At 43.6% G+C, this 17265-nt stretch overlaps 1 protein-coding gene across 1 annotated transcript in view; it reads left to right on the forward strand.

Annotated features, from left to right (window-relative positions):
• Window positions 1–1972: 1972 nt before the first annotated feature.
• Window positions 1973–17265, forward strand: part of meak7 (MTOR associated protein, eak-7 homolog) — a 33435-nt gene continuing 18142 nt past the window's right edge. Inside the window, exons 1-5 of the mRNA XM_084335017.1 lie at window positions 1973–2022; window positions 2254–2425; window positions 5190–5471; window positions 7693–7837; window positions 8474–8685. Coding sequence (XP_084191143.1) covers window positions 2258–2425; window positions 5190–5471; window positions 7693–7837; window positions 8474–8685 — 807 coding nt within the window. The 5' untranslated portion in view covers window positions 1973–2022; window positions 2254–2257. The remainder of the gene's footprint in view (window positions 2023–2253; window positions 2426–5189; window positions 5472–7692; window positions 7838–8473; window positions 8686–17265) is intronic.

Consider the following 17265-nt stretch of genomic DNA (forward strand, 5'->3'; position numbering starts at 1 on the left):
TGGGTACAATACAGTACGGCTCAATACACACAATTGCGGGTGCAGACCAGAGAAAGACGTTTGTCTTGTTTACATCAGGGTCCCCCATTTTCAATTCATAGTGACATTTATGACATACACAACATACATGACATCATGACATTTTTGACATAGGGACATACATATACATGACATACAGGTATATTTGTGACATACGATATGCAAATATACAGTACTGTTACCCAGAGATCCTAACAGAAATGATGATGGGGGGGCGGCTAGGTGGTGCAGTGGGCAAGGCGCTCACCACCAATGCAGGAGACGTTGGGTTCGAGCCCAGCTCTCCGCATTGCATTCAGCTTTGCTGGTCGTTCATACTATTACATTTGGCAGTATTAGGGGGTGGGAAGCTGATGGGTGGGGATCGGACGTTGTGGACAGCGACTCCTACAGGTCGGTTGGTGCGCCTGCGCAGTAGAATCAGGAAGCGACGGGGGCGGCGTCCCTCCAAAGCGCAGACCCCCGACGCTGAAAGATCGCGCTGTGCAGGTGAAAAGATGCGACGGCTGCTACCTCGAGTACCGGACGGGACTCGTGCAATGTATGGCTTCGTCCACATTACAGCCGGCTTGTGGGAGGCATGGCCAAACAGCGTTCGAGACAGGGGAGGGTAGAATTGGACGATATACGAAATTGGGATGGGAGAAAAATTGAAAATGGGAGAAAAAGTAGATAAAAAAAAATAAATGATGATGGGGAGGAGACTGTACATTAGGAGGGGTGGGTGGGTGGGGGGAAATATATACATACGGTGGGGAGAAGACTGTCTACTAGGGGGGGGGGTTGGACATTTACGGTGGCCAGTTTCGAATTGCAGCCTCCCATAGGTGCTCTTTAAGAGCGGTTTTGAATGTGGGTAGGGATTCACATTTTTTTACGGCTGTGGTTAGGGCGTTCCACATTGTTGTGGCATAATTGCGAAACGTGTTTAGTCCCTTGTTTGTGCCGAATCTGGGTTGCACAGGCTCAAACTGCAAACACCATAACTTTAACTTGCCTGGAAGCCCAGACTTTTCTATCCTTCCTATCCCCTCTACAACATCTTTCCTATCTGTGCACTATCATTCAACTCCTCATTATACCACCTACCCAAACTTTTCACTGGCTTATATCCCTTTATATAGATGGAATTTCCTCATCTACATAAAACTTTCTCTCTATTACCTTCCCTCTGGTAAATTAAATCAAATGCTTCTCGGTTTATAGGTATAATCTTCATCCGAGCCCATTTGAGATAATTTAACTTCTCTGGTAATCTTTTTGTACAAGGCATTGTCCTGATCACTAGTGTCATGTCATCCATGTAAGCCCTAATAGGTCACATAGGTGGGAGGTGCAGCCCGCCCTGCCGTGTCTCCCCACATACCACCCATTTTGAGGCTCTAATAGTTACTTCCATCGCCATTGTGAACACTAGTGGTGAAATAGTGCACCCTGCCATAATGCCTATCTCTAATGCTTATATAGAATGCTTTGAAGCACGATTGAAAAGATTCATGGAGGTTGTTCCATACTGTAGCCAGTAGTTTGGTTAGCTACAATTCTTAAGTACTATAGTATACTGTATCTCACTGTAGCATAATCTATTTTATGGTAGTACTGTATTTTAATGTAGCATACTCTATATTATGAATTATGGTAGCATACTGTATCTTACTGTAGTATACTGTATATCACTATTACTGTAGCACACTGTATCTTAGAATATAATATAATGGAATATAATTTAATAAAATGGCACCTAATTACCTACAGTATAAACTCTAAACATGCACTACACAAATTCATGAACCATAGTGGTCTTGAACGTACCCCTCATAGGTTTGAAACGCCCCATGCTTCAGGGTCCAATCATATCGACGCAACTTCAAGCCTCGATCTTTTGATTGGTCTTTTCGCTTCACATCTTTCTGTTCCCGGAAGTTTACGTTTTGCTGTAAAGTGTAAACAATATGGAGTGAAAGCTAACCATATTCTTAAAAGGTTCGCGTTTTGTTTTATAAATACGTGCATGGCATGAAACGTTTCTATATTTGCGATTTAGCCGCTACACGTATATCACACAATTTTCAGAATCGGTGTAGCTAGATGCAATACAAAGGACACGAATTGAGCAGTACTGGTAGCTTTAATATGGTTAGTCACGTTATGTGAAGATATTATTTACATTGTGAAAGACACTAAGGTGTGGGTGGGTGTGCTACATCTCCGCAGAGCCATGGGGAACACCGAGAGTGTCGTGGTGCAGAAACGGCTGAGCCGGTTCCGCCCAGAGGAGCGGCCCGTGGTGGAGGCGGTGTTTGACCGGCTACAGGGCCGCGGGGGGGCCGCAGGTGCCCCGGGCAAAGCAGCAACAGGGAAGGTCCTAACGCTAGAGATGCTGAAGGTAGTATTTTAATTAATGGATCCTATTCCACCTGAATGAATGAATGAAAACTTTATTTAACAGATTGCAGAATGGGTACAATACAGTACGGCTCAATACATGAATGAATGAATGAATGAATGAATGAATGAAAACTTTATTAACAGATTGCAGAATGGGTACAGTACAGTACAGCTCAATACATACAATTGTTAAGGGGATGCAGACCAGAGAAAGACTTTCGTCTTGTTTACATCAGGGTCCCCCATTTTCAATTCATCGTAACATATATGACATACATGACATACAGATAGACAGTACTGCTACATCTATACATTTATGACATACCAGATTTGCAATTACAGTACTGTTTGTGATACAAAAAGAGTCCAGAAAGAAAAGAGTATATACATTAGGCGTAGAAACTGTACATTGGATTGGGTAGGTGGGGGTGGGGGGGGACTGTACATTGGAGGTGGTTGGGTGGGGGGGGGGGGGGGTTGGGTAGGAGGGGTGGGTGGGGGACACTGTACAACTGTACAAACAACACTGTACATTGGATTATTGACAAGACCATACTTGGTAATTTACTGTACATTGGAGGGGGTTGTGTTCGGACATTTACAGGGGCCATACAATTGTTAAGGGGATGCAGACCTGAGAAAGACGTTTGTCTCGTTTCCGTCAGGGTCCCCCATTTTCAATTCATATAGACATTTATGACATACACAACATACATGACATTTATGGCATAGGGACATATAGGTATTTAGTACTGATACATTTGTGACATAAGCGGTATTCAAATATACAGTACTGTTACCCCTAGATCCTAGACAGAGTATATACATATGATGGGGAGGGGACTGTACATTAGGAGGGGGTGGGTGGGTGGGAGGGAAATATACATACGGCGGGGAGGGAATATATACATGCGGTGGGGAGGAGACTGTCTATTAGGAGGTGGTGGGAGTTTTGGGCATTTACGGTGGCCAGTTTCGAATTGCAGCCTCCCGTAGGTGCTCTTTAAGAGCGGTTTTGAATGTGGGCAGGGATTCACATTCCTTTACAGCTTTGGGTAGGGCGTTCCACATTGTTGTGGCATAATTGCGAAACGTGTTTAGTCCCTTGTTTGAGCCGAATCTGGGTTTAACATGATTTGTTGAGCTTCCTCTGGTGTAGTGGTTGTGGTATTCACTGACCATTGGGAAGTATTTTGACATGTACATGGGCACCCCGGTCGTATAGTGTATCTTGTAGACCAGGCCCATTGCAAGTTGCTGTACTCTGTCGTCTACTCTAAGCCATCCTAGGTTGTCAAAGTGGGCAGGGGTGAGGTGGGTTCTGGGGTTCAGGTCAAGTAGTAGTCTGACCAGTTTGTTTTGTGATGTTTGTAATTTTGTTTTAAGCACCTTTGAGGTGCTTTGGTACCATGAGGTGCACGCATAGTCATAGTACCCTTGAATGAGTGCTCCTGCCAGAGTCTTCAGGGTATTCTTGTTTACCAGAGAGGAGATCCGGTACAAGAATCTAGTTCGTTGGTTGACTTTTTTTATTACATTGGATGCCATTTTGTAACAGGAGAGATTTGCCTCTAGGATGGAACCCAGGTAGGTAATTTCGTCTTTCCTTGTGACAATATTGTCACCCAGCACTGTGACTGAGAAGCCGTCGGTCTTGCTGAGTTTGTTATTTGAACCGAAGAGAATGGACTCTGTTTTGCCCATGTGTAATGATAGTTTGTTATCAGCGAGCCATATGCAGATTTTGCCTAGTTCCGAGCTGAGGGTTTTTTCAACCTGCAACTTGTTCTTGTCAGAGACCAGCAGGGCTGAGTCGTCCGCAAACAGGAACAAGTTGCAGTCACAGGCTGACGACATGTCATTTGCATAAATTAGGAAGAGTAGCGGACGTCCTAGTATGCTTCCTTGTGGAACACCACAGCTCACTGTGAGGGGGGGGGATAGAGTACCGTTTACCTCTACCATCTGTTCTCTCCCCTCCAGGTAGGATTGCATCCAGCTCACTGATAAGCTATCCTCTCACTCTCACCTCTCACTCTCTTGTGTGTAAATTGCCCCAGCAGTGGACTTTCACCTGACAAAAAGAGATTATAAATATGAGACTGTCCATAGCATTCTCATGATAAATACAATTTATCTGCCTTAGATTCAGTTCATGCCCCATGATGCATCATAGCCATGGGAATGGTTTATTAAATTGTATCGTCTTGTTTGGTTGGATGCTCTTGATATTTGATTAAATATAAATGTTCTGCCAAAAAGGAAATTTATACTATAAAAGCTGACCCCAAGTTCCAGCAATGAATTATTGGGTGAGTAACACACAGAGCTCGACAATTTAGAATGTCATGGGGCTTAATCCCTCATGGGAATTTCATTGGGTGATCTATGGCTGTATATGGACTACATGCATGATTGAATATCAGCCATTCTAGGGCTATGCGTAATCCTGATTTTTGACCTACCCCAAGGTCTGCTCATATCATAGCCTGCTAAATGAAAATAGGTTTTAATGAGGTGCTGGCGTTTCTCAGGTGCAGAGGTACTCAGTCCCTCGGACTCCCTCCCAGGAATAACAGTCAGTTAACTTCCAACAGAAAGAAGGTAGATGAACGGCAGCTCGATCCCTTCGATAAACTGTATTATGCCAACATCAGGGTACCACGTGAAGAAGTTTCACCTCCGAAGTGCGTTGAATTTCATGACCGGGATCATGTTGCCACCCTGAACCTTCTTCCTATGTCATTCTCTGTCTGTCCCAGGCGTCCATGGGCAGCATGGCCTCAGAGTCTGTGATCAGGAGAGTCTTCCAGGCCATGTGTAGCGTGGACCCCAGCGTGGCTCCACCGCAGACGGGCACCTCGGGGAAGCCCAGCGCCACAGCCACCGTGACCGGCTCCGGTGTGACCCGCGAGCAGCTAGTCGTCTTCCTGGCAGATGTCCTGCGTGGCACCGCAGAGGAACGTGCGCCCATCGTCATGGCGATGTCCCAGAAGCAGGGGGCAGGGGGGTCGAAGGTCATTACGTGTGACTGTGTGGCGGAGGTGAGTGTGTGTAGTGTACTGTAATGTGTACTATATGTATGTACTATGTATGTATGTAAATAAAAACAATAATAAAAAAAACGAAACATAACTCTTCAGGGGTAGCGCCCGACAAGCCTAGTACTTCTCCCTAGCCCTTTTCGGACAATTGGACAATGCTGCAATAGCAGCTGGTAAAACTTTGGCGATTTATGGAATGACCATTGTTATGTGTCCAAAACCCGAAAAAAATTATAACTGAACTGAACTGAGTAGAAGATGATGCAGAACAAGAACCCAGCACCCTGCTGTACAGCTCCTCTAACTGTTCAGCACCTCTAACTGTTCAGCTGCTATAACTGTTCAGCTCCTCTCAGGGTTGCAGTAAAGGTGTGACTAATGGTGTGTTTCCCACACGCAGAACATTAACATGAGTTGGTCGACAGGAACTCCCTGATAATATAACTCATCCCTCTATCTATCTCCTCTTTCTCTCCCTTCTTCCACACTCACCCTCTCCTACCTCTTCTAACACAACACATCCCAACCCTCTCCTATCTCTTCCAACACAACACATCCCAACCCTCTCCTACCTCTTCTAACACAACTCATCCCAACCCTCTTCTTTTTTTTTATCCACTTTTTCTCCCATTTTCAATTTTTCTCCCATCCCAATTTTCATATCGTCCAATTCAACCCTCCCCTGTCTTCGAACGTTGTTTCTTGCCTCCCACAAGCCGGCTGCAATGTGGACTAAGTCATACATAGCACGAGTCCCCTCCGATACTCGAGGTAACAGCCGTTGCATCTTTTCACCTGAGCGGCTCGATCTTTCAGCGTCGGGGGTCTGGGCTTTGGAGGGGCCCCGCCCCCGTCGCTTCTTGATTCTACTGCGCAGGCGCACCAACCGACCTGTAGGAGTCGCTGTCCACAACGCCCGATCCCCACCCTTCAGTTTCCCTCCCCGTAATACGGCCAATGTGTATTACTGTGGACGACCAGCTAAACTGAAAGCAATGTGGAGAGCGGGGCTCGAACAGGAGGCATCCTGTTCGAGCCTAGTCTCCAGCATTCGTTGCGAGCGCCTTGCCCACTGCGCCACGTAGCCGCCCCAACCCTCTTCTTTTAAAGATTTATTTTTCTACTGGGCAGTCCAGTAGAGAGAGAGAGAGAGAGAGAGAGAGAGGAGGAACGGGAGACAGAGTGGGGGGAAGACATTCGGCAAATAACGACGGGTTCGGGAATCGAACCCACGTCGGCCGTGCCGCGACTCAGCGTACCATGAGGTTCGCCACTGGGGCGCCATCCCAACCCTCTTCTAACGCAACTCATCCCAACCCTCTCCTACCACAACTCATCCCAACCCTCTCCTACCTCTTCTTCATCACTGCCTGGTATGGAAACAGCAAGGCACAGGACAAGAAGGCCCTACAGAGAGTGGTGCGCTCAGCTGAGCGTACTACGGGTATTGCACTACCACCCCTGCAGGTCTTATATAACAAGAGGTGCAAATCCAGAGCCTGCAGAATAATGAAAGACCCTCACCACCCGAACAACAGCCTGTTCAAGCTGCTGAGATCAGGCAAATGCCTGTGCACTGCACACCAGCAACTAGGACAGAGAGACTTTGGCTCAGCTTCTTCCCCCAGGCCATCAGAGTCTTGAACACTGAACTCTCCACACACAAGCACACATGAGCACACACACAACACACATACTGTATACGCTCACACACTAACAGTCACTTTAGCACGAACACACACATGCTGCACACGCACACACTCAACGGTCACTTTACACAATGAAAAGGTCACTTTAAAAAAGAACAGGAGTGGTTCTTGTATAGTAAATAGATGGATATAGCAAGATAGCATAAGGATATGTATATTGTATAGTATTATAGTAGTGTACATAAGACCCAGTGCCTCATCCGTAGCTAACACTGTATTGCACTATCGCAGGACCTTAGCATGTCTTACCATGCTTTTTGTAAACTTTATGTACATTATACCCGTTATGTCTTATTCTATGTCTTATTCTTATTACTTGTATTATTGCACAATCGCTGCGGGCATGACCACCCGCATTTCACTGTATGCTTGTATGCCGTGACCAATAAAACTCTTGACTTGACTTGACTTTATCTCTCTCTATCTTTCATTCTCTCTCCCTCTCTCTCTCCCTCTCTCTCTCCCCCCCCTCATCGCTCCCTTCCTCCCTCCATCCCTATCTATGGCCACAGTTCTTGCAGGACCTGGTGTCTGCTGTAGTTCAGATCCTGGTCCACAGGGGGCGCCTGCAGGGCTGGAAGCCAGAGAGGATGGGTGACTGTTCCCTGGGCGTCAGACTCCTCTCTGAACAGATGTGCTCTGAACTCAGGCCCTCAGGTAAGACCATTAGAAGGTACAAACAAGCACTAGACACTAGTCAAGATAACACTTTTCAGTGGTGTGAAGTTATTCATGATAACGCATTCCTGACATGAAAATTGTTATAATAAATAATAATACATTCCAGTCATGGCAAAAAGCGTTTAGATTCACTGTTGCAAACCACAACCCCAGTGACGTGTGTTGTGCTTTCATTCAGTTGAATTTCTAAGAGTGATGGAATGTACATACATACATACATACATACATACATACACATACATACATACATACATACATACATACATACATACATACATACATACATACATACATACATACATACATACATACATACATACATACATACATACATACATACATACATACATACATACATACATTTACCTGTATGTAATGTATGTGTTTGAAGAACCAGCTATGATTCTGTTTAGGTTATACCATCTTTTCATTGTGTGTAATAAAAGGTGGTAGGGAGGGCGGGGGTGTTGTGGGTGTATGTTTAATTTTATTTACATTTTGTATGTGTACATTCAAAAAAAAAGTCTAACATATTTATAAAAAAATGTATATCTTAAAAAAAGTATATAAACATAAACTCTTTCTCCTGCTCTCCTCCTCTCCCCTGATCAGAGCAGCAGAGCTGTGATGTCTCCTGTCTAGAGGACTGGATCTTCCGGGTGTCCCCGGTAGCGCTGTACCTGGAGATGCTGATAGCCGAGGGTCTCGCTGTGGGTTTGAGCTCCAGGCCACCCCCCACCCTGCTGCCCCCCTCCCGGGAGACCCCCTGGAGCGAGCTGACGTGCCTCCTGGACCTCCCCACGCTCATGTTCCTGGCTCCGCAGGTCAGTCTAGCCCCTGGAATGAAGGGGTGTGAAAAAAGAACCTCTGCATCGTGATGTGTGGAAATGTGGAAATCCAGCTACATCAGTCTGTAAAATACATATTAATCAAAGCCCAAAGGGGACCTGTTGTGAACATTTCCTTGTGAAGATTGCTATGCTATTGCTGGATCTTGAGTCATATTTGATCTTCATTTGACGGTACAGGCTCGCACACCACCACTACATGTACGGTAATTATCGCATTTATCAATAGGATAAAAAAGAGGGTCTCAGCCTGCCTCCAAGTGAACCCTTTCATTTCCAGTCCATCCTGCATGTTCGTTGATTGGGGGAATCAGTGCCTCATGTATTAATAAATTGTTGTCACATACTGTACTAGCAACTGTATAATCTAGAGCAGGGGTGTCAAACAAATGTTCACAGAGGGCCACATCAGCATTATGGTGGCCCTCAAAGGGCCAAAGACAGTATAAATGTTAATGTAATGTAAAATAAATTTGACTACTCCTTTACATATAGTTAAATAACTGTTTCTGTATTTATTACTGATTCAAGTTACAAATATAGCATTTGCATAGATGTAAAAATATGTTAGCTTATGTTATTTTGACATAAATTCCTTTAATTTGGTTAAGAACCCCATATTACTCCATCAATCAATGATCAAACTATTCAAGTAAATAACAAATAAAAATATCATCGAATACAAGCTATGACAGCTAAACAAGATGAAAGTCTTTCTCTGGTCTGCATCCCCTTAACAATTGTATGTATTGAGCTGTACTGTACTGTACCCATTCTGCAATCTGTTAATAAACTTTTCAATCAATCAATCAAAACAGTTTGATTACAGAAAACATTTGTCTGCATGAACACACAACTGACTCTGCAGGGCTCCAGAATAACTTTCTACATTGGTTGCACCAGTGCGCCTAACTTTTTCATTTAGGTGCACCCAAGAATTTTCACCGCACCTTTTGCCGCTGCAATAATACATTTTAAGCGTTACCTTTACCGTTACCTAAGCCCAACATCCAGGTTAAACCCTACTGATCAATTATGGGTAGTTTACATCATTGGTATATAATTTCATTATTTATTTTTTTCCATTTGACACCGGAAATGCCACTTCGAAAGAGTTAAAAAGGTCCATGCACGAATAACATGCACGCGCGAATCAAAAAAGCTTATCAAACGCCGACGTCACTACAGGTGCATATTAATGAGCCGAATCTAAAAGCTTATCAGACGCTAGCACGGCCGTGACGTCACTTCAGGAAACGTATGCCTTATGCCCGTCCGGGTCATAGTACTAGATCAATGGTGGCCCACTCGGTGCATCACAGTTAGCCTATAGCTCCGCCGTCCCTGCTACAGTCGGGACCACTACAGCTCCGCCGTCCCTGCGGGTGGTTCTCTCCTCTTTGTGTGCCCCCGTCCTCGCGGGTGTCCTTCGGAGGAGCTTGTGGACGCGACAACAGCGGCGGCCGTAGGGTGTTTGAGCCTGTAGAGTTAGTTCATAGCTATCGTGTACCACTAGCCTTTACGGGCTCGAGCACCCTACGGCTGCCGCCGTTGTCGCGTCCATGGGCCCCCCGGCAGGGTACCCGTGGGGACGGGGTGTACAGAGAGGAGAGAACGATTTTGGGTCGGCCGTTCATGCCGGCCAGCGAGCCGGATGTCGGGATATGTTGTTAGCACAATAGCTACCAAGCTAAGCTATGTTAGCTACTAACGTTATAAACACAATATGTGTACAACGACACAATGATTTACATTATTACAAATATGGTAACGTGGTTGTGGCTTTTACAAATAGTGGTTAGCTTTAGAGATGGATGGCTATAATCACGGAGCAATAGTGTTAGGTGAAACAGATACATTTTCATTCGGCTAGTAGTAGCAAGCATATATCTATCTATCTATCTCTGCCTGCAGTGCCTGCCACTAGCTTTGTGTGACTCTCAGCGCCCCCTGGTGAGCCCCCTGGTGCCCTGCACCTGTTGTGACGAGATCATTTCGATTACACACGCACGTTATGAACCATTGATTAAAATATCCACGTGCGTGGTGATTGTGTTGGGCAGACAAAATGTTTGATAAAAACGCTAAAACTGGGTCAATTTCAATACTTTTTTTTCCTTCTTCATGAAAGTCACCGTTGGCCTAGTCCACATTGTTTATTGAACAAAAATACAACGTGAAGGTTGGCCTTTAAATTTTTTGTCAGTTCCCATACTTAGTGCTGTCAATCGATACAAATATTTAATCACGATTAATCGCATTATTGTCCATAGTTAACTCGCGAATCTTTTTTATCTACCTTAAACGGATATTTTTCAAGTTCCAAGTTTTAATACTCTTATCAACATGAGAGTCAACAAATGCTTGCTTTATGCAGCCATTTAACACAAAATGATGACCCTCATTTGCAAATTTGCATCAAATTCAAAACAGAGTGATGCACAAAATAACTTAAAAGAAAATAATAATTTAAAACATTGAATAAAGTGTGCATGAATTAATAGGGGAAAGAAAACGTTAGGAACTTGTTACATTCACCCACACAAGGGCTGAGTAATCACACACCCCCCCTCTCTCTCACACACACTCTTCCAGCTCTCTTTCTCTCTTTCCCCTTCCTCATCTCTCTCACCCCCCTCTCTCTATATAACACACACACACACACACACACACACACGCACACACACACACTTCAGAAACAAACATAGTATCAATGAGAGCATCAATAATACACCTGAGGAAGTCTAGTTAAAAAAAAAAAAAAAAAAAAAAAAAAATCTGTTCTATCCAGTAGCAACCCGAGACCGTCACTGTCAAATTGCGTTGGCAACATGCATTCTAAATCACTGTTGTACTACCAGTATGCTTCTGCGTGTATAGACAGTTGTGTCGTGTGTGAGACTAGCCAGGAGAAGTGGGGTCCACGCACGCACGCACGCACGCACGCACGCACGCACGCACGCACGCACGCACGCACACATACACACACAGAGAGAGAGAAAAGGCTCCTCAACTTAGGGTCTAAATAGTGATGGCTGTATCTTTGCAGCATTGTTCTGCACTAGCTAGCTAATGTTAGCATCCAGGCTTTAAACATAACGTACTGAAGGTGAAAGCCGACACACCTATAATAAACATGCAGAACTAACATAACAAAAACACAATCAACTTACTGTACTCGCACATCCAAGCGAAGTCCTTGTTTTCTTCGCTATTGCGTGTGCATTACGGAAGAGTATCCTCATTTTAGTAAGTAAGTAAGCGGTGTGCGCATCTCATGCTACGAACGGACATGGACACACACTCGCGCGGCGCGGTTTCAGGTTTCACAGTTGCACATAGTTTTTAGTTTACCCCATAATTCAGCGAATAAGAATGTCAGGGTGATGATCAGAGCCAATCAAAGTCAGAGCTGAGCGGGTCTTTGCAGAATGCACATGGCCATGGGGGGAAAGATGCTACACACAGACAGACCTGCTGGAATGTGAGGTGCACCGGTGTGACAAGGAAAAATATTCAGTCGCACTGCACAGATTTTTGGGTGCACAGTGTGACCAAAACAGTTGCACTCTGGAGCCCTAACTGTACTAAAAATAACAAAATAAGGGTTGTCTCAGTTCACAACTATTATTGGTCAAGTTTTGGGTGGGACTTGTTTGCATCCCTGTAGCTTCTGATTAAATTGGGTGAGATGCTCGGTTATGTCATACAACATAAATAAAAATAAAATGCATTATTATTATTATTAACACATTCAGCGCCAGAGGTCGCTGTGGGCCGTGTGTGCCAGCGCTTTAATGAATGACGATACATTGACGGTGTTTGCAGTGCTAAAACTATATTAAATATTATAGCTATGGATCTAATAATATAGTCGATTGTCATTGAGTTTCTTCCGGTCAAGATGCAAAGAACAGATAATTTTTTCATCCATACATTCCCGTTTTATACCGTGGTGAATATGAGTATAGTTTTAGAGTAATTCTGTGTAATCCCAGGAAACGCTGCTAAGCAGCGTTTAGTGCATGTCACTAGAAACCGTGCCATTCCTCGCTTGGATCAACAATCAATCTGAAATCAACGCTATATTATCGGTATTATGTTTCATCATGCATGCATGAAAGGGTGGGGGGGGGGGTTTCTATGCTTCGATCGTCACCAACGGCATACGTTGTGAAGTAACGTTACAATAACACTTTCGGATCACAACGAAGGCATGCTTGGATCAACGCAAGATTGATACCATATAGCACTTACCTTGACTAGGATCTACTGCAAAAAGAATATTCCAATTATCTGATCGCCATTCCAAGTATTGATGTCGATCGTGTTGCCAACATAATCCACCAAGTACATGAATCGGCGGTGCTTGATTCTCCCCAATCCATGTGTTATAAACTGCCCGACTAGGAAAACCCGGACCGGACTTTTTAGATCGACATACAGGCTGAGCAAGAGAGATTCCAAGGATGTGCAATACCGGCCGCAAGGTGTTAGGCGGCGGTATTGGACGTTTGCGATCTCAGACACATTCCCAATGATAATATCAGGCTCCCTCCATGGATTATGAATGGAAATAGCGAATAAAAGAAATAACGACCAAAACTCGACTTTTCTCGGGTTTGGCGCTCAATCGATGGCGAGTTAACCCGACTTATCTCGGGTCTGGCGTCCAATGTGTTAACATAGCAAAGTCACACAGCCAGTTTGGATCTGACAGTTCAGACAATATTTCTTCAACCACAATAAAGCTAGCTTTCACTGCTGCATATTTTTTGGCTGTAGCTTCTGTAAGTAAGTAAGTAAGTAAGTATTTATAAAGCACCTTTCATACATGTCATGTAGCTCAAAGTGCTGTACACAATTATAGGCATATATAACGATAAAAGCAATAAAGTCATAGTGATCAGTTAAGATCAATGTTAAAAAAAAATAATAATAATAATAATAATAATAATAGTAACGTAAAAATGAAAATAACGTAAAAACAGTCATTTGCTTACCAGTTTGGGAGAACAGGTCCGCACAAACATTTCCGCTCAGTGGCAACCGGAAGTGCACTAAACCAATGCACTTGTATGGTAGGTAGCAATGTTTAGGTCTTATAATGCTAGTGTAGTTACGTTTTTATCAGTGGTCATAGTTGGGTCCATAGTGCTTTACCAAGTCCCACGGATCCATCAGTGGCCGTGTATTGTGTGCGTATGTACCCGTTCGCTCATGTGGTCAGTGGCCAGAGTTGGGTCCACAGGACTTATCCAAGTCCCATGGACCCATCAGTGGCCGCGTCTTGTGGTAGAAAGAAAGAAAAAGAAAAACGTATAAAGAAAACAGTCTAAAGTTTGAAAGTTTGGGAGGTCCGCAAAAACACGCCTTCAGCTCAGAAGCTGAGGCGTGTCAAAAACTTTTGAAAAACTGGAGGCGTGTCTCCTATTGTACCCATTCCTTCATCTAAGAAGTTTGAAAGTTTGGGAGGTCCGCAAAAACACGCCTTCAGCTCAGAAGCTGAGGCGTGTCAAAAACTTTTGAAAAACTGGAGGCGTGTCTCCTATTGTACCCATTCCTTCATCTAAAAAGTTTGAAAGTTTGGGAGGTCCGCAAAAACACGCCTTCAGCTCAGAAGCTGAGGCGTGTCAAAAACGTTTGAAAAACTGGAGGCGTGTCTCCTATTGTACCCATTCCTTCATCTAAAAAGTTTGAAAGTTTGGGAGGTCCGCAAAAACACGCCTTCAGCTCAGAAGCTGAGGCGTGTCAAAAACTTTTGAAAAACTGGAGGCGTGTCTCCTATGTACCCGTTCCTTCATCTAAAAAGTTGGGTCCACAAGGCTTATCCTAGCCTCATGGATCCATCAGGTTTTTCCAAGCCATAACTATTTGTAAGCTAGACTGTATAGGTACGTTTTTAATTTTCCTTTAAAAATGTGTATAGAGCTGGCGTTTCTGATGTGTGTTGGTAGTGTGTTCCATAGTTTTGGGGCATAGTTGGCAAATGCCATACTTCCTATCCTTTTTTGGTTTCTGGGCGTGTCTAGTAAACCTGTAGTGGATGACCGTAGCGTTCTTGAGGGCAGATAACTAACTAGGGAATTTGCTATGTATTTTGGGCCTTGCTCATTAAGAGCTTTATATGTTAGGAAAAGGACCTTAAAATCAATTCTATGAGTTATTGGAAGCCAGTGCAGAGTGGCCAGGACTGGAGTGATATGTTCTCTTCTCCTTGTATGAGTTAGTAATCGAGCTGCAGAGTTTTGGATAAGCTGAAGCTTCCCAATGGTTGCTTTGGGAAGACCAGTGAACAGTGCATTACAATAGTCAAGCCGACTTGATACAAAAGCATGAATAAGTTTCTCTGCATCCTTTTTATTTACGAAAGGTCTTACTTTCGCTATGTTTCTTAGGTGGAAGAATGACGTTTTCATGGCCTTATTTATATGAGACTTAAAGGTCAGGTCTGAGTCCAAGATGACACCTAGGCTTGTAACCTCAGTCTTTACATAGGATGACAGACTCCCCAGGTTTTTACAAAGCACTTCCCTTTTCGCTTTTGGGCCGATCAATAGGATTTCGGTCTTGCTTTCGTTTAATTTTAGGAAGTTATTGTTCATCCACTTGTTTATTGCTAACAGACAATTTGTAATGGACTGTATGGCTGTAGTGTTATTTGGTTCTGCGGAGATATATAGTTGTGTATCATCAGCATAACTATGGAAGCATACATTGTGGTCTCGAATGATGTCCCCGAGGGGCAGCATATATAGTGAGAAGAGTAATGGACCAAGGCAGCTTCCTTGTGCGACTCCAAAATTGCTGTTATGTTCCTCGGATACATTGTCTCCAAGCTTAACATAGAACCTTCTCCCCTTAATGTATGTTATGAGCCAATTTAGTACATGATCGGAAAAGCCAACCAGTCTTTCTAGACGACTGATCAAGATATTATGGTCAATCGTATCGAACGCTGCACTAAGGTCCAATAGGACAAGAATTGAGACTTTGCCAGCATCGGAGTTTAGCCTGAGGTCGCTAACTATTTTGGTAAGGGCAGTTTCAGTGCTGTGATTTGTTCTGAAACCTGATTGTAGTTCATCCATGATGTTATTATCTTTGAGAAAGGAGTTTATTTGTACTGAGACTATCTTTTCTAATATCTTGCTGATAAATGGAAGGTTCGATATTGGCCTATAGCTTTTTAGTTCGTTTACATCTAAGTTTGTTTTCTTTAGTAGTGGTTTTACTACAGCTGTTTTAAATGCATCTGGAAAAGTGCCTGTTTGAAGAGACATATTTATGATTTCAAGGACATGATTTGAGACACTATCAAACACCCGCTTGAGAAATGCTGTTGGTATAGGATCGAGGCAGGAGGTGGCGGAATTACACTCAGAGACAATCTTACAGAGGTCAGGTAATGTAATACATGTGAATTCCCCCATAGTTATCTCAGGTGGGGTTTCACTCATAGCCAGATCCATATCAGCGGTAATGCTTGCTCTAATCAATGATATTTTTTCATTAAAGAAAACTGCGAACTCTTCACATTTTGTGGCTGATTGCTGCGGTATATGGGGGGGTGGTATGTTAATCAGCCGGTCAATGGTGGAAAAAAGTACCCTCGAGTTACCCATATTTTCTGAGATCATTTTGGAAAAATATTCCTTTCTCGCAAGTTGTATTGCCTTATTGTATGCGCCCATGGCGTCTTTGTATAAATTAAAGTGAGCTGTGAGTTTGAGTTTCCTCCATTTTCGCTCGGCTATCCTACATTTTCTCTTGTTATCTTTAACATTGGTTTTATTTAGCCATGGAGAGATTCTATCAGTTTTTACCTTTTTAACCTTTAGAGGGGCAACAGTATCTAACACAGTTGACAAGGTGCTGTGGAAGTTTTGCACTTGCTGATTTAAGGAGGATTCACTGCATTGGTCGTATGATTTCATCATACTAGAGAATTTTGCTTCAGCTCTAGCGTCCAGAAGCCTTCTGTGAACTAGGAATTCGCTTCTGGTCTTATGTAATATTAGGCTTGTACCATAGAACACACAATAATGGTCAGAAATTGGAATTTGTTTTACTGATATATTCTCAATGTTTAGCCCTGTTGTTATTAGTAGGTCCAGAGTGTTGCCATGTTGGTGGGTGGCCTCGTGAACATGTTGCATCAGTCCAAAACTGTCCAGTAGGTTCAGAAACTCACAACCCCTGGGGTCATCCTTTTTGTTGATATGAATATTTAGATCTCCATTAAGAATGATTCTATCATACCTGGTAATGCAGATCGATATGAGTTCTGAAAATTCCTGTATGAAGAGTGGCGAGTACCTTGGTGGTCGATACAATGTCACACATATTACTGGCATTTCTGTTTTCAATACAATAGCAAGGTATTCAAATGATAAAAATGTTCCCAGGTCAATATCATTGCACACAAATTGAGTGGAGATGATTGCTGCTATTCCTCCTCCCCTCCCACTCTGTCTGTTTGATTGATAGAATTTAAAATTGGAAGGGCAGGTCTCAATCAGTGTTGCTACACCAGTGATATTGTCTAACCATGTC

Source organism: Notolepis coatsorum (assembly GCF_963971535.1).
Source record: "Notolepis coatsorum genome assembly, chromosome: 18".
Lineage (NCBI taxonomy): Eukaryota > Metazoa > Chordata > Actinopteri > Aulopiformes > Paralepididae > Notolepis > Notolepis coatsorum.